The sequence below is a fragment of the Corvus moneduloides genome, chromosome 9, assembly GCF_009650955.1.
Source record: "Corvus moneduloides isolate bCorMon1 chromosome 9, bCorMon1.pri, whole genome shotgun sequence".
Taxonomy (NCBI): Eukaryota; Metazoa; Chordata; class Aves; order Passeriformes; family Corvidae; genus Corvus; species Corvus moneduloides.
In genome coordinates this window covers 1349348-1369556 of record NC_045484.1, presented here as the reverse complement: position 1 = coordinate 1369556, position 20209 = coordinate 1349348, and the positions used below count along the sequence as shown (strand labels likewise).

The 20209-nt window shown below is 54.7% G+C and overlaps 1 protein-coding gene across 6 annotated transcripts in view; it reads right to left on the bottom strand.

Annotated features, from left to right (window-relative positions):
• ASTN1 (astrotactin 1) overlaps window positions 1–19892 on the bottom strand; it is a 65953-nt gene extending 46061 nt beyond the window's left edge. For all 6 annotated transcript variants that reach the window (XM_032117582.1, XM_032117583.1, XM_032117587.1 and 3 more), the window contains exon 1: window positions 19574–19892. In XM_032117582.1, the coding sequence (XP_031973473.1) occupies window positions 19574–19856 (283 nt within the window). In that variant the 5' untranslated portion in view covers window positions 19857–19892. The remainder of the gene's footprint in view (window positions 1–19573) is intronic.
• Between the last annotated feature and the right edge of the window lie 317 nt (window positions 19893–20209).

Sequence of the window (20209 nt, the reverse complement as noted above, 5' to 3'; positions counted from 1 at the left end):
TCGTGGCTGCCATCCCACCTACATCTCTGACTTTGAGGCAATTTCAGAGGTTTTCGGTTTTCAACCATTTTTTACAGCTCTCCACCCAGGACTCAGCCCAGAGACCTGCAGAGGTACCTGCAGCTTCTGCCCAAGCAACCCTGCTCTCCCTAAGTATCCTTCATTTCAGAGTTTGGGGCAGTGAGACAGATGGACACAGCTGGGCTGAGGTGCCACGGCAGGAGAGGACACCCAGGCAGGAAGAGCAGCTGAGGACAGGGACACGACACGTTCTCCAGGACACCGAATGCCAAATCGAACCAAATTCACGTGGCTGCCTCCGAAATTTCAGGGACACCCTACAGCTGGGTCTCAGCCAAAGACAGGGTGGCAGCAGCACATTGCTAGGAGAGATGGACACCCTTTCAGTCACTGCCTCCCTCTCAGACCAGATCAGCTTGATCCCCATCTCACACCACCCTGATCTCAGCCATCAGCTCGAGCCTGCCATTTGCCAGTTAGCTGTTTTTCATGGAAATAGCAGATTTTGTTGGGATGACCATAAAAAACACGATGAGCTTCCCAGTGATGCGCAGCTTCCCCTCCTGTCTCTGCCCCATTGATGGCAGTGGGAAAGAGCCCGTCTGGCTTTGCAAATTATCTTTATTTTGCTTGTTTCATGCTGCCTTCAAATGAAAACTGGAATTCAATTACAGTGCTGAAAAACAACATTTTAAATTTGCTGTTAATTAATTTCATTAGGCTGCCTTAAGTGAGCTGGCTGCCGGGGGAGGTGGGGAGGGGGGCCAGATCTGCATCAGGAGCCAGGTTCATCCTCCCAAACTGATTTGATTAATCAAAAGAAGCATTAGCCACAGCAAGTGAATTGGCAGACTGTTTGTGCTCAGCACGGGCCGTGCTCCTGGCGGTGATCAGCGCACTTGGAGCGTCCCGAGCACAGGGATGCTGAGCGCTCCACGGCGCCGGCGGGAAGCAAAACCCAGAGCTAAGTCACCAGGAAGCCAGAAGCACTTCTGAAATTCCCTCTAACTGCTGAGCTGTGTGTTTGGGGACACAGATCCCCCCTTTGAAAAGCCGGTCCTGGGAGCCGGGACGATTTGGAGCAGCAGATCTCCTCCTCTCCCACATGGTCTTTATTCATGGACTGAGAGGGGGAAACAAGCTAGCCCGCTTTCCCAACTCCCCAGGGCTTCTCAACGTCGAATGAACCAGCTCAAATGGAAGAAAACACTCTCCCTGCACCTGCCTGCTAACGTGAAATTAGGAGTAATTAAGGCAAGAGCTTTTATGCACAACAGGAACTCAACGTTCTGACATTTGGAAAAAATGTAAATACCAGCATTTGCTCCATTGTAAAGAGTGAAAATAATAGATACTAAGTATGTGACATTGTGACATTTAGAAAGCTAGAGTTAGAGATGTTTTCCCCCTGATCTGACATATCATTGTAAAAGCAGCACCCTTCATCTCATTAATATTTGAGAAGAAATCCTTGATGGGAGTTATTTAAATGATTAATAGATTATAGTAAATTTCAGCCTTAAAATAGGTTGTCATAATTTCAAATTTATTTAAACAGGCTTATTTTTTAAAAGAAAAATATATTTCAATAAAAAATGGATTCCTGTTTTAGACGAGCACAATCCAGCCACAGAGCCTGAGCGCATTCTCCTCTTTCACCAGACACCACGACGGGGCCCTGCAGCATTGCACACAAGTCACAAGCGCAAGAGACAACGGAAAACACCCCAGAAATCAACCGCCATCACCTCAGACTGGCAGGCTATGAGCCCTCCATCGCACTGCAGGACAAGGCTGCCCCACCACCTCTGCTCCTGCCCTGGCAAAGGCTCTTGAGGCAGTGCCTGGGTGAGAGAGCTTCCTCCTTGCACCTTCTCCTCCTCTCCTCAAGTGTGTTAGCAACATGTCAGCTGCCTCTATCCTACTCCATTTCTGCTTGAAAAAATTACACATAGAAATGCTTTCCTGCATCCGTGAAGCTCTCTTGGAGCTCTGTTTAAGCAAGACCAAGACAAGACCAAGACCAAGCTTCCTCCCTAATGTAGCGTCTCTTTACTCTCTCTTCTCCCAGTCCAATGGATTTTACTTTTCCCTCTGTCTTGCTCTCCAAGCAGACATCTCACCACCTGGTGGGAGATGCTGCGGTGACCCCTGTAGGCAAGTGGGATGATTTATCTGGATGTCCTAGGGTGCCAGCTCTGCTGTGGAGCTGGCAGATGCCAACCCTGCTGACCAGGTTGTACAGCTGGGCCAGGATGTCCCAGAGGAGGCAGAAAAGTAGGCAGAAAGCCAAAACTAAAAAAAAAAAAAAAAAGGGGCAGGGGGGAGAGGAAAATTTCAAGTTCAAAGTTTGAAAGGTATTGATGAAAAGCCTGGTCCCTGCATGGCTTTCATTAAGGCCTTGGATAGGAAGCCATTAGCACTGGTATTAACTTCTTGCACCTCTGTTAAAAAATAGCCTGTCTGAGTCAGAGGTTAATAACAGTAGGAGGCCACTAATTAGGCTGTGCTGCATTCACCTGGTATCAAACGTGGCCCAGGTCCTTCATATCTGCAGGAGCAGCAGCCTCCAAAGGGCCCGGCTGATGCTTTCAACATCCCGGCCGCGGCTGCTCCCCTCCCAGACCATCTGCGAGGGGAGGGAGCGGGGAGAGAAAAGTTCTGCAGGAGCAGTTGGAGGAGAGGACGAAGGACCAGACTGAAGGTGCTGGAGGTGTGGGGATTTATACCTGCTTCATTCTTGATTATCCCAAACAGCCTCATTTCCCTTGGGACAGCTGTCCCACACAGAGCAAACCCTGTCCTTCTGGAGGCAACACCTCTGCACGTCCCGATTTTGGGAGGCAACACCCCTGTCACAGCCCAGTTCTGCACCTGAGCTGGTGTGGTGCAACATCAAAACCATGGCCCATGAGCCCGGTGCTGACATGGACCCATTCCCACGTCCTCATGCCCCCATCGAGACCTGGCATGGTGGCACATGAGGAGAACAGCTCTCCTCAAAAACTCACATCAGCATTTTGATGAAAAAAACACCCAGCAAAACAATTTTCCTCTCCATTTGGAAGCGTTTTGCACTAATAGACGCCTCCAATAAGTCAAATGAACTCTGCCATAATGCTGGTCTCCGCAGACTCATTTCATACAGCCAAGCACAGATTTGACTTGGACTTGTATTTCCTCGTTAACATTTAAACCTGCCTTATTTTCCACCTGGAACCTGACTGCGTTTTTATTTAAGTTCCCCATTAGCTAAGGCTTTTGCTCCATGCCTAAACCACACATATCCTTCAAAGGGCTCGAACTCAGCTAAATCCAGCCTTGCACTCCTCCGAGGGTCTCCAGTGTCTGAAGTGACTCAGGAGACCTCCCCACCATGAGTCACTTGCTCTCTCTGTTGGGACCTCAGGCCTTGATTTCTACCAATTCAGATGTCAAAACGCTTATCTTGATACTTAACTCATTTATACTTCCAGGGTTTTAGTGACAGATCATTCATGGGATAATATTCATGTTTTTATGGGCCTGTTTAAGAAATTCACATTCATCACTGACTATCCATATTTCATTTGCATTTTTTCCTGTCTCCAGTCTCAGGTAGGAAAACCAGCTCATTCTGCAGGTCACTCTGCCTTTTCAAGACAACCCAGCTTTTCCATACCAGCAAACATAAACCTCACTGTATATATTAGGAACCCGCTTCACGGGAGAGGGCCCCTTGGGGGAAAATCTCCAAAAGACTCATGGACATGGGAGAACATAAAGGTTCAAGGAAAAGGCAGTGGTGATCTCCCTGGAGCCACCCTCAGGCTAGGTCAGAGAGATCACCCCACCGCAACGCCTGCACGTGAGGCTGGTACACGTGAAGCCATGAGGTGCCACAGCAGGGCTGACAGCTAACCAGGTGTCTCCTCGGAATGCAGGGTGCCTTTGCTTTTGGGAAGGTCACCAAGGAGCTACATTTCAAAGCTGTGGCCACGCTTTAGCCTTGAACTGGGGTTTTTGTCCCGGAAACACCAGAGCTCTAACCCCTCCCTTTCTTTAACAGCAAACCCTCCATCACTCTGGGAGCTGCACAGCCTTTTTCAGAGCAAAGGACACTGATTCATCATTAGCGGGCCTCAGGCGACTGGGTTTGCCCTGCAGATGCTGACCCTACAATGTGACAGCCCCCGCTGCTCTGCCCTGCCCCGCGAGCCCAGGGGCGTGCCCAACCACACCTGTGCCACATCCCCCCCAAGGCTGTTTCTCCATCACGTTGGACCTAAAGCTGGGAGAAACAGCAAGCAGATCGGGACATTGGCTGGTGTTTGAGTTTCACTCCGGTCTCATTACTTTGGTCCCATCTGCCGTAACTGTGAACTACTGAGGAAATGTGGGAAGAGAGGCGGATCCACCTCCTGGACCAACACGCGGGTGACATGGTCATGTTGGGAAGAACCCAAATGCCCACCCACCCACGGCAGGGAGCAAAGGTAAGACAAAGAGAATGTGTGACTCCAATGCCAAGATGCAATGCTGATATAAAAACCCCAGAAAGGACCATGTCTGTAGTTGACCTCTCACCCTGCAATGCTATCACATCACCTCTTCCAGAGGGAAAATCAGGTCTCCGTGGAAAGATTCCAAATGATGGAGAGGCTCCCAGTCAGCCATGGAAAATTCCTGCCCTGGCTAAATTGTCTCCCAGCAAATCAGCGAGAAGGAGGGCACAAACCCCTCAGCTCAGATGGTGCTCACCTACAAACCGCAGAACTCCACCAACACAACCACTACCACTCCCAAATGGTGAGCAACTCGAGAAGAAAACCTTGAGGAAACCAGAGGAGACCCCAACTTCTTATAAAAGCTCTTGTGCATCAAGGAAATTAAGGGCCAGTAAATTCTGCTTGTGCCCTGGAACCACTTTGTCAGAGGAACCAGTAGGTGCACCAGTAGACATGGGTCACCCAACACTGTAAACCAGTAGATAAGGGTGATCCAATTTGATGGACTCATTTCAAAGAGCACTTGACAAAATCCACCCTCAAAGTTTCCCGAAGCACCGAAGTGGTGTTGGGATAAGAAGAAAAGTCATCTTGAAGCCCACCAGGTGGGGGAGGAGCAAGGGTTTAGTTTTCACAATGAAAGGAGGTTACCAAGAAGCCTCACGGAGATCTTTGTCAGGCGCTCAGCTGCTCAGAAACACTGGAAGAGGAGGCGAATGACAAAGTTGGTCACCAAGGCTAAATTTAGTCTTCTCAAAGCTAAAGCTGAGAAGCGCAGGCAAGGAAGTAGGCAGGTGAAACTCAACCTTGGTGAAAGCAAGCTGATCTGGAATCCTGCAAGTGATATTGAGGCCAACCATCTCGAAACGGAGGAGGCAAAGCTTGGCAGGTTTGGAGGAGGGGTACAAGGAAGATGAGATGTTGCAAATGGCTTTGCGAAAAGGAGAAGCCAACTGTGTTAGGACTCCTCAGTGAAGGAAACAAACGACAGAGTGAGGACATGATAAAAGCCTATAAAGCCATCGGGCCTGTGGAGAAGTGGGAAAGGAATGGTTATTCACTATTTCTCACTTTGCAAGGATTTACTTGGGTAAAAACGAACAAAAGGTTCTTTTTCATCCACCGCAAAGCATGAAAGCACCGCGAAAGGTACTGAATTCAGGGAAGGCAGAGCCACCAGCAGCTATTGAGCCAGAGAGCCCAGAGGCACATCCTAGGCTGAGAAATCCCTGCAGCACAGACCTCGGCAGCAGGGAAAGGACCATATAGAGAAATGCTGCGGTTTTAACATTTTTTTTCTCAATCATCAGTGGTGGCTGGAGATGCCAAGGGACAGCAAACCATTATCCCCCACACTGCCCAGTGACTGCAAAGCCAGCCTTGTGCTACCCAGGCCACCATTCAAGGATGCATCCCGCATCCACATGTCCCTTTGGGAGTGGTTGAGACCCTCTGCTCCCCCAGGCACTGCCTCACAGGAGGAGGGGGTACCCCAGGGCAGCTCCCTCCTAGTGACAGAGCCTCTCAACACCCCCTTTCCAAATCCCAGCCCCCCGTGCTGTCAGACCCTACAGACCCAAGACGCTTGCCAAGATTCCCTTCAGCTTTCAAGCCAGCCAGCAATCTTCACAGGGAGGCAAAGGACTACTTATATCCATCATGGACTGGCAGGGAGGTAATGGCTGGCCACTCCAGCCCGTCTGCCAGGCACTTAGCAGGACATCGGAGCACATCGTACAGGCGAGGTCAGGCAGTGGTGGTGGGACCAGCAGGGGACAGTGATGACACGGACTGCACCTCAAGGGTAAACTCCAGCTCACTCCTGCACACTCATCTGTGTAAGTTCTCATTGTGCCGAGGCCAAGAGGTCAGGAAAGTTAGGTGTTATTTTGGCATTTCATTTGGCTCAGCACAGGAAACAAGCGCAGCCACTTGTTCCTCATCTCCTGGGGGGAGAGCCATGGCCTGTTGATTTTCTGAGGCGTGGGATGGATGAGGTGGCCCTCCCAGGGAGTGAAACAGGACCAAAATAACCTTGTCTGCTCTCCTATCCACAGCAAGGCAAAGAGCTTTTCCAAGAAGTAATCCTCCTCTTCCTCCCACCTGCCCTGAAGGGAGCAAGGCTGGTCTCGGGGGAAGGGATGGATAAGGCAGGCATGGGCTGCTGCCAACTGCAGCCTAACACCATAAACTCTTTGGTGTTTAGGAGCTCTTACACGATTTCAAGCTCCATTTTCAAGTTTGTGGGGAGGCTTTGAAAGATGGAAAAGGGAGAATGAAAGGGAAAAAAAAAAAAAAGAAGAAGGAAGAAAGATGTAGAAGGGGAAAAAGTTAACTGTGCTTCCTGAATTTATCACTCTTGAAAGAAGAGCTTGTCAAGACGGCCAGAGACCAGCCAGTGCATGGTGATCAATGGGAAGACTTTTGGGTCTAGTCAAGCCTGTTTGAGATTTACGGGACCTGAATAGGGACATAAATCCGTTGTCCGCCCGATGAAAATGGAGGTAATTAAATCTGCAGGTGTATATAATTGTCATATTGATGATCTACATAAATCAGCGGAGCCAGCAGAGGCACAAAGCACACACTGGGCACAGAGGAGCTGTTTGCCCACCTGCCTGGCCAGGGGAAAGGGCTGGTGGGTGCAGGACACAGCCTGGGGGCACCCACCTCACCCATCTGGCTCTGCCCATCGCCGTGGCCACCACCACAACCTCCTCCTCCACAAGAGACTCCCTTCAATTGCCCCCACAGGCAGTAAAAGCAGCAGGACCCTCCACCCCCTTCATCCACCTGCAGCCTCATGCTGGCTACTACAGAATCTCCTGTGACTGCAGGAGGGTGAAGACAGGACCACAAGCATGGAAAAGCCCGGCCGCGGACATCGTGGGGGGTTCTTTGCAGCTGCTTTGAAGTTCTGAGCCCAAGTGCAAGTGGGGCACTGACTTGATCTTTTAGCAACACTTCTTTTTTTTCTTTTTTAATTTATTTTAACCTTTGTTATTTTGGGAACTTTGAAGCCTAAGCTGCTCTGAGGCAGCTGCCTTTGTAGGAAGGACAGAAAGCGCAGAGCGGGGATTTGAAAGAGGGAGAGAAACAGGGAGGGGAAGAAATGGTGCTTCACAGCTGAGGTCTGCAACAGCTCCTTCGCAGCTTCGCCCACATCCCAACAAACCCACCCCGAGAGGCACTTGGGGCCCTGTGGGAAACCTGGACGCAAAATGACCGTGGTGCCTTCCACTTCTCTAGCACTGTGAAGCAGAGAAACCTCAAAGGCCTTTGCAGACCTGCACACACCTTCTCCCTCCGTCCCAATGTCCCAGTGGGACGTCCCTGTGTCCCCGGGGTGGGTGCAGAGCATCCTCTCCAGCCGCCACAGCCCAGCCCCGCTCGGGGCCACGGGGGTGCATTTCCTCCTGCCCACCGGGGTGCATTTCCTCCTGCCGTGCCACCAGGGACAGGGACACGAGGAAAGGCTTTCCTGTCGTCTCCACCAGCCAAGGCCCTTCACACGTGCCCGCGGGCCGACGTCGCACCCCAAGCTGAGCGCCACGTATGTGCAGCAATTGGATAATTAAAAATTAAGGGAGAGCTTCTGCATTGCAGTCCGAATTATGTAACAGCGCTCCTGGGTTCCAGCACCCATCAGCTTTAGTGCCCTCACACGGCAGCACGGCCCTGCCTGCATCCACCTGTCTTTCCAGGTAGGGCTCGCACCCTTGGCAGGGAAGTGGAAATCTCAATGTCACAACCATAGGCAGAAAGTTCCCTTGCACTTGCAGAGGGAAAAAAAGAGAAGGAAAGTCTGCTTATTCTCTTGGTCCAGCGCTGAAACTGGAGATGGACAGAAAAAAAGGGATGGAGTCGGGGTGCTTCAGCCCAGCCAAGTGCAAAAGAGTCACCCTGGCCAGGACAGCACTCCCATGACCATGACCAGGGAGTTTCTAAGCGAGGGGCTGCTGTCTCTCACTCCTGCACCAGAGAAGCAGCAGCCCACTTCAGTAAACAAGCAGCAAACAAAATCAAATCAAGGAGAGGAGTCAGCTGCATTTTCAGCATCTCAAGAGCAAAGAGCCCTGCTGGACTCTGAGCACCAGTAACTGCAAACTCCTGCATTTACAGCCACGTCTTTGCCTTAACCCTGCCAGTTCTGGCTGCTGCTGAGCCCAGGGCTCAACAAGCCAGCCTGCCACTTCCTCCTGCTACCTCCTCCTGCCTTCTCCTCCTGGCACCTCCTCCCTTTCTTGGCCAGAAACCCACTGACTGCACAGCCATGTCCCTTGCAGTGCTATTCCCAGGACCTGGATGCTGCCACCTGGTGCAAAGCCAGCCATTAATTCCTGCTGTGATCACTCTAAAGGGTGCTTCACCGGGCTCTGTGAAGCCACCAAAGGTGCTGTGGCTCACACCCACAGCCAGTGGCTCTGCCATCACTGCTCCTAGTGCCCCTTGGCTTCTGTGTGGCTCCTGCAGTTATTTGCTCCCTCCTGGCCCTGTGCCTCTCCTCCCTCCTCATGGTCCTTCCTTTCCTGCCCTCCCTCCATCTCCCCGGTGCTTCCCTACTGCTGGCACGGCGGTTTCACATCCACGCTGCCTTTCACCCCCCAACACGTGAAAGCTGGGAAGACCCAGCCCTGAGCTGTAATTACAAGGAGGTCAGATCCATCCCAGGCTGCCCATGCCCCCGCCATCCCATGGGGAGACGAGCTGCATTTCCCAGGAACCGCCGCATCCCCCACGCAGCCACCAGCCTCAGTTCCTGCAGGACACCCCTTTCTCTTCCTCCCAGTTTGTGCCACGGGCTGTGGGGGCATGCTGGGGCTGAGGCTGAGCCCTCCAGAGATGTTAGCCAGAGATGTGCCTTGCTCTGCAAGCACAAAAAGGTGGAAACGTGTCAACACCAGCTGTGGAAGCCAGCCCAAGCGCGAGGCTGACTCCCCTCCCCAGCTCACAGGCATTCCCACCATCCACGGAGGGGGCTGAGCTATTTCTCCTGCCCACCAGGTCTGAGCACGCCAGGACCACGGCACACCCCGGAGGAGAGCAGCTCCTGCTGAAAAACTATCAAGATTGGTTTCATCTTTTCCTGGAAGGATGTTTCAGGCACTGACTCGCTTGCAGGTGCTTGGACTCACATCTGAGGCCACAGAAGCTGCACCTGGGCGTGAGCTGGGATGAGATCCTTGCTCATGGAGCAGCAGAGACATTGATAATTCCTCCCAGATTCACAGGCCATACATGTCATGTCTGCAAAGACAAACTCCTGGCTTGCCCCCTGGGCCAGCAGGGAAGCCAGCAGCTCCGTGGCAGCAGGACGGCTCTCGGGTCCCCTCACTGCCCCTCTCCAGAGCTCTCCCAGTGAGGCAAAAGACAGAGCCCAGCTATTTCTGGCTCAGCAACACAGGAAAGGGTGGGAGGTGCAGCACAGGGATGGGAAAACAGCCCTGCATTGGCACAACCACCACTGGGAAAGCAGTGCCCAGGGGAGCTCGGGGCCAGCCCAGGGCGGTGGGAGGCAGGGCAGCCTCTCCAAAAGTCCAAACAGGAGATTTCCCAGAGGCTGCAGGCACTGGGGACATCATTAGGGGAGCAAACGGGCCGAGAGCACCGCAGCAATTTACAGACCGCGCGGCCACTGCCGCACAGTAGAGGCTGGCAAGAAAATTTGGGAGTGGGATGTCTCCCCCCACAAGCATCCCCCTTCCCTACCGAAGGCAGCCAGCTCGCCTGATCCACACAGCAGCCACTCTGCCATGATGCTGCCCTTCCTGCAGGAGAAAGGGCACCACCTCATCCTGCCACCCTCACAAGGACAAGCCCCCCCGGCCCATGCTGAGCCACCCATCCCCACGCTGGAGCTGCAACCCGCGGTGCTCTTCCGTATCCTCGCCCCTCCTGCAGCGCGTCCTGAACCCTTCGCCCGCACCATCCCCTCCCAAACACTCCACGTATGCAGCCACAAAGGGTGCTTTAATCCTTAAGCCACCTCTCCTAAAAAACTGCCCTGCCTCCTGTCCTGTGCTGGAGCAACCCCCGTTGGAGGAGGGCACTTGGTGGCTGCGGGGCAGCGGCACCGGGAAGCACCGGGCACCTGCCAGCCCGGGAAAGCGGTTCCCAGCACTGTACCCTCGCTCTCCCACTCCCCTTGGGATGCCAAATTAATTGCCTTGTCTCCTGGAGCTTTTAGCTGGAGCAAATAAAAGAAAAAGGGGGGTTGCCAAAACCCATAATAAGGTCTCCAGTTCCTCTGAGCTACAAGGGCTGCTTTAAATTTCGGGGTTTTTTTCTTTTTTTTTTTTTCTTATTTGAAGGAGGTTTCCATGGTAACTGTCTCCCATCACACAAGAGCCTGTCCCGGGGATATTTCGGGGTTGCTAATATCTGCCTTCCCATGCAGCCACTGTGTTGTGACGGTGACATCGCAGCTGGGTCCTTTCAGCAGGGCAGGAGGGCAGGGGTGCAGGAGAGAGGAAAAGGAGGTGCCGCTCCCGAAAAACAAGGTCAAGATCCTGCCTGTACCTGGTTTACCCTGCCTGTCAGGCAGGCCTCCATCCCAAAGGGCTCTGGCAAAACAGGTTTTGCTTGGACCACTGCCCTGATTTGGGAAGCACTCACAAAGCAGTGCAGCCCTCACCGGGCCAAGCAGACGTGACCTGTCCAAGTAAGAGCAGGGGCACAGCCTCCGTGGCACCTTCTGCCACCTTCTCCTACCCTTCCTCCAACCCTTAGGAAGAAACTCTTCCCCATGAGGGTGGGGAGGCCCTGGCACAGGGTGCCCAGAGAAGCTGTGGCTGCCCCTGGATCCCTGCAAGGCCAGGCTGGACGGGGCTTGGAGCAGCCTGGGATAGTGGAAGGTGTCCCTGTCCATGGCAGGGGGTGGAATGGGATGAGTTTTAAGGTCCCTTCCAACCCAAGCCATTCTACAGTTCCAGGATTCTCCAATTCCCTTCTTCCACCAGGTTAGTTTTCAGCCGGACCAGCTCCCTGCAGGAGCAAAGCCAGCTCTCTGCATCCCCCAAGCTGCTTGCTCTGCTACGCTTGTTAGCCATCCTAATTACTGAGATGCGTCAGAGCTGGCCAGAAAAGGGGCTGCGTCCCCTCTTGCATCGGGGCTGCGGACCCCAAACTTCTGTGACCCGTGTGCCACCACCAGCTAGAGGGTTCCTCAAGGATCCCGTACTTCCCTTTGATTATAAACATCTAAAAAAGCCCCTGCCCACTCCCCAGTGGATCTCAGGCTCTGCAGGCAGGAGCCATGGAGGGATGGGGCTCAGAGCCCTTCCTCAGCCCATCACCAGCAAACGAGACCCCACAGCAAAGCAAGTGTGGGGTCAGCTTAACCACGGACCAGGCTCCCACAGCAAAGCAAGTGTGGGGTCAGCTTAACCACGGACCAGGCTCCAAAGGGCCCAGCACCAGGTGAGCATCCATCCCAAGGACCCCCTGCTGCAGGGCAGGAAAACAGGATCAGAAATCCCAACGCAGCCCAGAGGAGCAGAGCACGCTCTCCTCTGGGTGATTTCTCAGCCAAATGCCATAGTGGGACAGCCAGAGCCTGGCAACCAAAAATCTTATTCCCTTATCTAGACAAATCCCTCAGCTGCTGCTTGGGGTGAGCCACCGGCCACAGATGCAGAGATGCCAGAGCCCAGCAGCTTGGAAGGAGAAGGACAACCAGTCTTAAGTGACAGAGCCGTCATCATCCAGGCACTGCCTTAATCCCACCAGGAAAAAAAATCCTTCCTTTGAAGGACTGCTCTGCAGCAAGGCTCCAAGAGAGATGGTTTCAGTCTCTGTCTAGCTGGCTAAGCAACCATGAAAAAAAAGTAAGACATGGTAGAATATAAAATTAAACAGAATGAAACAAAATAAACTAGCACACAATAAAATAAAATAAAATAAAATAAAATAAAATAAAATAAAATAAAATAAAATATGGGATGCAGCTGATGCCACTGGCACATGGAGAGGAGGGCAGAGGTGAGACAGTGGCATCAGGGAGGCGTACGGCTGCCCAAGGGCTCCCTCCAGCAGCGGAACCACAGCCAATTGCAGGGGTGTAAAACCTACCACAAATCTTTGGGGGTCTTTGAGGAGTGCCCACATGGGCAGCCCGGCCCCCCAAACTGGGACAGGTCTCAGGGCAGGAACAGGACCAAGCCCGAGCATCCCTGCCTGGACGTGGGCTGCAACATTCAGGAAGGGAGACGAAAGAGGGGGCCAGGCCCCGCAGCCCCCTTGGCTGAGTGCTGGCTCCCTGCCCGCCCTGCCAGACCCCAACACCCCCATGGAAAGGCCAAGCAGCCCCACATCCCACTCCCCCCACTGCTTTCTGGGTCAGCGAGATCCCGTCCCAGCCCCGCTGCCGCTGGAGCCAGCTGGATGCGCGGTTGCTGTGGCAACGGGTTCCCAGAGACGAAATCCTTATTTCTTACTTTTTTTTCCCCTTGGTTAAGGAACAAAAATATACAAGAGGCCCTGTATATCCACCGTGCCACTGAAACCTCCGTGCCCAGCGAGACAGAGGCAGTGGGCACAGCATGGGGGCAAAGGCTGGGGACACAGTGTACAGCGTGCCCCCAGCACCCCCAGCCTGGCCACAGGGGACTCCCTGCTCCTCCCCGGGGTGCTGTCAGCTTTCCTGCAGCATTTTCCACCCTGCCACAAGGTTTGAAGGGCTCCTGATAGCTGAGGCTGCTGCTGGGCTGCACTGCCTGGAGGAGGGCATGGTACAAGGCATGGGGTGTCCCTGGTGCTTCAGTGGCTCTGAGCAGGTCACCTCACCCACTCTGGACCCAGCTGGAATAGGGATGTGGTTACGCTGCATGGCCAAGAAGAGGGGCTGGAATGGGGTCCCACCAGCAGTTTTCCCCCCATTATTAAATCAGCTATTAGATCTTGCTGTTAGAGGAGCCTGTCCTGTCCCACCAGGTGCTCCAGGGCAGGGCCAGGGTAGGATGCATCCCCTTGACAGATCCCTCTCCGCTTTGCTGGGGACTCTGGAAGCCCCCATCCCTTGGTGACAAACATCTCACACAGCAGAGCAGACACCCAGCAGCACTCTGGGTGCTACAGCAGTGTTCCACCACCAGCAGCAACCACTCCAGGAGGATGGAGGAAGAAGGTGGCACCCCTGGATTTTCAGCAGACATACACCCCAGGCATCCATCTCAAATTCATGGGAACAGGGGTTCGGACCCCAGCCAGGTGATCAGCTGCTGGCAGCAGGAAGGAACTCACTGAATCCCACTGCCAGGATGGGTGTTGCTGAGGGGCAGGAGGGCGGCTGAGATGGGGTGTTTTGGGTTCCCTTCCCCACCACAGCTCCTGGGACCTCCCCAGGCAGATTCCCCCACTGCCCTCCAAGCAAGATGCCAGCAGCTGTCCCCACGCCGGGCCTGCCAGAGCACAGATCACACTGGCGGGTTTCAGAGCACGCGACAGTGTCCAGGATCAAAGCCAAGTTCAATTAATGGCTCACAATCTCATTAGAGAAATTATTTCAGGATCTTGAGTAAAAGTCCGATATATCCACTCCATTCCATTAGTCAGGCTCGTTTAGTAATTCAATCAATCTAAGCAAGGCAATTGAGCTCCCCTGGTACAATTTAACTTGGTTATTCTCTAGGTACTTCAGAATTTCTTGGTATTTGGTTCATTATTTCACCATTACGCCAGTTTCCAGGTGCAAGGTTCACACTGTGGGCCCCAGGGTGGAGCCAGCCCTGCTGCAGCCCTCTGCCATGCCCTGGTCTCTCGGGATGGTGACATGTGATGGGAAGGGGGCTGATCTGGTGGTGACACCCCTGGGAATTAAGTCAAGCCAGGGAATGGCACCACAGCACCCCAAGAACTGCTTCCCACCATGGGGAGCTGGGACCAAAGGGCTGCCCTGTGTGCCAACAGCTCCGGGACCCACAGCCAGCATCCAGATCCAGGTGAGAGGAACAAAACTCAATGGGATGCTCCTCTCACTTGATGTGGAACTGGAAAAAAACCCGGGGATAGATAATGCAACCCTGCAGCCCCTTGGTTCCTGCTCCCCTCCTCCGGGGCCTTTTAGGAGCTGAGGGTAGAGGGCAGAGCAGGAGCAGCAGGGAGGTGTGTGGGACGAGGGTGAGAGCCCATGGGTGTCACCTCTGGCCGCTGCCCCACGCAGCCTGGCCGGAGAGCCGGGCCGGCCGGGCGCTCCGCTGGCCATCGCCCCGATTAGCAGCAGCCACATCCCTGCAAACCCCCTGCTATGCTGTTATTAACCCAGGGAAGTCAGGGCCAGAGCCTCCAGGGGTAGAGCCAAGAGCTTAGCTAGGATTTAACCAAAAATAAAAAAAAAATTGATTGGATATTTCGGGGGGATATTCAGGAGCAGTTAAATATGCCCAGTTCATCGGTGCCTTTGAAAAATCTCACCCCTCTAAAAAATTAGAATTGATTTTGTATTTAAAAAGGAATCTATTTAATTTAAAAGTAAGATAATTTGAAATCATGACAGCTTGTATTAAGGCTGGAGTTTATGATAATCTATTAAAGTCATTGAAGTTAAGAACCGTCTCCCATCCTCTGCTGCTGAGGCTCCCGAGAGGGCAGCAGGGAGTGGAAAGTCGGGAGATGAGGGGCTGCACTGCCCTATTTCAGAGCACACCAGCTGGGCTGGAAACCTGGAGAGGCAGAAAGAGCTCCTTCAGCTCCTCCACACTCAAGGGAAAAAAATGAACAGGACACAAGAAACCATCCAGTATTTCATGATCTCAAAATATCTGGCACCCAGAAAGCACGAGTTCAACCCACCAGCTCCGCTTTCTCATTCCTCAAGTCAATTTTACACTCAAAAAGGTATCTCAAGACTTTACTTTTCAAACATTTATTGCATTACAGAGAAGGTGAAGGAATCAAAGACACCGTCTTTGGCACGGCTTTTAATTGCATCACAAATCTCCGTCGAGCCCAAGGGGCTGAGGGAGGCCAGCATGCTCATAAATACCCCTCTTGCTGCTTTACAACCTGCAAAGGATGGGGCCCAAAAAAATTAGCAGCCTGCAGGAGTGTGAATCCAGTTAATGACATATCAGATGTGGCTGGATGCTGCCGAGCCAAGCAGTGAGGGAGAAGGGGGTGTGAAGGCGAGCGGACAGGGAATATTGAGCTGCAAATTAGCATTTCTTAATGGCCAACAACCCAGCAAAACACTTCCTCCCTTCCGGAAAAAATACACCCAACGCAACAAACACGAGACGAGATGAAAGGCCACTGCTCCAAATGAAGGCTTCCCTGATCTAAAGCAGGATGAAAGCAGGTGATTTGAAATGCAGGCAGCCCCGTGCGCAGCAAGCGGCCCCATCCCGGCTCCCACACCCTCGGCACATCCCGAAAATTCAGGAGGTGGGAGAAAACCCCGCAGCAAAATGGGGAGATGGTGTTGGAGTCCCTCTGGGGAGAAGCACAGAAACCAGTGTGGGGTTTGTTGGCAAGAGCCCCGAGCTGCTCCCAGGCAGTCGCAGGCAGCAAGGCAGCACGAGCGCAAGCACGGCCCAGCGCAATTAAAACTCGCCCCACTCATTAGCAAAAAGAGCTACAAAGCCTTTGTCCAAGCATCTCACCTGATCCTAAACCAGGGGTAGTAACCCCACAGACAGCCCACCTGCTTCTGGAGGAACAGGGGAGCAGACACGGGGTCTGGGAGATCTGAGTACAGCCGTCTGTGGCACCGGGGCGGACACGGCAGGGAGAGTGAGCCCCAGGAAAGCTGCGTGGACAGCAGGCAGCAAGCACTGCCTCACCCTCTCGTGGAAAGATAAATATAAACCTCATCATTAATTTATGCTACCAAAGCTTCTCACCAGGGGTTAGCAGGGGTCAGGAGTCACTGGTGTTTTTGGCACGCCCACTTCAACAACCCCCCCAGCACGTGAGTTTTAATGAGCACCACAGGTGGCTCTCCAAGGACCCCATTCTCCAAACACCCCAGCACACCTTTAGTTGGGAGAAAGATCCACGTATCCATCAGTGGGATGCCTGGTTTGGCCACTGGGGCAGGGAGGTGCCACCAGGGCAGGGGAACCACCCATGCCGGTATCCATGAAAACTAGCTCGGAAAACAAGCTTGAAAGCCCTCAGATTATTTAGGAGGAATTTGAGAGGGACACCAGGACTGGAGGCAGGGCTCCCTGACCCAGAGCCTTTCCCAGCTGCTCCCCTCACTCATTCCCCTGCCACGGCCCCAGCCTGCTGTAGCCACCTACCTGCATGCTCCCACCCTCTTTGAGGGGAAACTGAGGCATGGAGAGACCCCCAAGGGAGCTGATCAAGAGCCCACGCAGCAGAGCCAAGGCGCCAGTGCCATGAGCCTCTGTGAAGCACTTCATGGTGCTCCCAGCCCAAACCCAGGCCCTTTCTGATCAGGGGCAGCACCTGGGTCTGGTCCAAGGTTCTGTCAACCAGCGTGGAGCTCACCTTCCCTTGGGAACCCCTGCCCTGGGCACGAGCCCTGGATCTGAATGCCACCAGAGCAGAAGAAGCAGCTGCCCAGCTGCCCTTGGTTCAGACACCAAACCAGGCCACGCTCAGCGAGTGTGTGGGGATCATCACCTCTCCAAGACATCATTCATTATACATCCAAACTCAGCGAGGTGAGTGCAATGAAGGGGTCTGGTGTTTGCCAGGAATGGTGCAAGCAGCACTGTGTGAAGCCACATTCGTGGAAGGATGCTCAAACACACCCTCCAGAGCTTGTGAGAACACAAACGGCCACCCACAGAAGTCCCAGGCACCAACCTGACACAGCCATGCCCCCAGCAAGTGTGCAGTGACAGCACTGATGTGGGTTTTCTGGGCTGGGGGGCACCCAGATCCAGAGGTTGCAGCCTCTGAGTTGCCAAGTGTGGGTCTTGCAAGACTTCTGTGCATTTCAGAGTTTCTGCCATGCAAAAGCAGTGTCCAGGCTAATAGTGGTGGTGGTAGTAGTAGTAGTAGAAGTACTACTAGTAATAAAAATGATAATAATAATAATAATTTTAAAAAACACCCCCACATGGTAAAGCAGGACAAAACAGTAACACCCACAGATGGCAAAGTGACCATGCCAGCTTCAAAGCAAGCCCTTTCCTCACAGGAGAGAGGGAGATGTAAGATGACATTCCCCAGAAGTCACCAAGCTGAACTCCTGGCAAACCCCACAAGGTGCCCCCACCTGCCAGCCCAGCCCCAGCCCCAGCATTCCAGGCAGGAAGACTTGCCCTGGGATCATCTCTGTGTCTCCACAGCTCAAACCACTGCATGCTGGGCACAGCACCATGCACCCTCACGTTTTTGGGGGATCCGTGTCCCAAGCAGCAATGCCCCAGAGAGCCTGGCCAGCACCAGGACACTGAGGTGCACTGGCACAGGGCTCGTCATCCTTGTATTTGTCTGGCAGCAGAGACCAGCAGGAGGCAAAAGCAAACCCCTGCCAGGCATCATCAGCGCAAGCCCTGGCTGTAGTGGGGGCTGCCAGGGCAGGCAGGTTCTTCCCTGCACTGCCCAGCATGTGGCACCTCACGGATTTGAAAAATCCCTGAGGAAAACCCTACAGTATGAGCTGGGCTCATGCCCAGGAACCTCCTCCCGATCCCCACCCAGGTGTTCCCTGCTGGCGGCACCCGAGGCCCCGGGGCCTATCGGGGTCTGGCTCCACGGGATCGGGTCCGAGGGGGCCAGGGAACCAGCGCTCGGGTGGCCTTTGGGGCATCAAGGTGGCGGGGCTGGCGGCCGTGCCCGCGTCCCCCTGCATCCGCAGCGCTGCCGCCTTGTTGCCACAGCAACGCTCTCCGGCCCCCGCTGCAGCATCCCGCGGCACGGGGCTGGGACCGGGAGCCAGGGGCGCACCACAGCCCGCTGCCCCTCCCCACACCGCCCCTGGGCTCCCGCAGAACATCCCCGGCTGTCCCCACACAGCCTCCCCACGGCATCGGCAGCCCCACGCCTGCCTCTGCCTTTCTCCCGGGGAGAAGGGGGATGCCCACACAGCAGCCAGTGCTGCCCCATGTCCACCCAGCGACCAGAACTGGGGGAGTTTAGCACGTGGAGGGGTCCACAGGCCATGGAAGCGATGAATTGCTGGGAAAAAAAAGCCAGTCTGGGGTCACTGCTGTACACAAGGGTGGTACAGCGGGGCAGCGTCACATCAAGCAACACACCAGTGCCTCATTTTTGGGCCAACATCCAAACAAGGGTGGCATTTTAAAACCTTCATGGGACACCCAAGGTGCACCCAGAGAAGCAACAGATGGACAAGGCTTGCAGAAGGAGGCACAGCCAATTTTGGGGCTGCTGGGAAAGAGATGGTGGCTTTTGCCCAGGGCAGGACATTACATGTGGGCAAGGAACTGATGTTCTGCACCAATGTCACCAAAAATGAAACATCTCAGTGACTCGTTCCAGGTGGTGAGGAGGGAAGCGGGTCCCTGTACGCACAAGGGGTGCAGGCCTCGCTCTGCATAAACAAAGGAGCAAATTGTTGGCTTTTTTGGTGGAAGAAAACTTAAGAAGCCCATGAGATAAGGGCAGATGAGCCTCACCAAGTAGATGAAGAGCAGGTGGGAACCACCCAGACCATGTGAATAGGCCAGAGCCTAAAACCTGGGGGCAGAAGCACTTGGAGGCAGCACACACAGGCAGGATGAGATATATTGGGCAGCAGAGTAATTTTCCATCAGGCTGCAGGAAAGGTGACTCTCTGCTCAGGGGCAGACAAAGCAGAAACCCTGGCCTCCAGCCGGGCACGCTGGGAGCAGGCCGTGGGCTTCCTGCCAGCACAAGCCGCCGGTGGCCATCGATCGAGCCGGGGACGAGCCCCGTGGGTGACCACCTGGGCATGCATCGAGCACCCCAGGCCTGCAGCATCTCCAGCCGCGATGCTGCAGTGGGTGAACCGGCACCGGGGAGAACCGGCCCCGGGGCTGAGATGCTGCTGCAGCGGGGTGAACCGGCCCCGGGGCCGAGCAGCCGCAGGGCGCCCGCCCGCCGGTGCGGCAGGGAGGAGCCCCGCCGCCGGGGATGCTCGGGGCCCCGCCGCGCTCCCGCAGGCTCACCCAGCACGAAGTAGGGCAGCTCCGTGTTCTCCAGGTCGTCCACCACCACCATCTCGCCGGGGAAATCGTTGCGGACCGAGAAGAGCAGCTTGGGCTCGGCGGCCGAGGGGCCGTGCATGATGCTGAGGTCGTTCTCCCGCAGGAAGGGCAGCGCCGACACCGTGATGCTCTTCAGCTTGCACTCCAGCTCCTTGGCCGCCGCCTCCGCCGCCGCCTCGGCGGGGCCGCTGCCCGCGGCCAGGCAGCACCCGGCCAGCAGCGAGCACAGCCTGGCCAAAGCCATCTTGGAGCCCCGCGCCCGCTCCCGGCGCCGGGCGGGAGGCGGCGGCGAGGGGCGGGGACCGCGGCCCGGCGCCTCCCCGTGCGGCGCGGCTCGGCACGGCCCGGTTCCTCCGGCCCCCCGCCTCTCGCTGCCTCCTCTCCCCCCATTCCCCCCCACCAATCCCTGGGAAACCGGGAGAGCTGCGGAGCGGTGCGGTGGCGGCAGGGACGCGGGACTGCCCGGCCTCCTCCTGCACTGGGAATAGCGTGCGGGTACCACCCCCCCCCCCCCCCCACCCCGGGAGAAATTACAGAACTCCGAAATCCCAGACTTCAAAAATCCCAGGAGAAATCCCCAGACCTCAAAAATCCCAC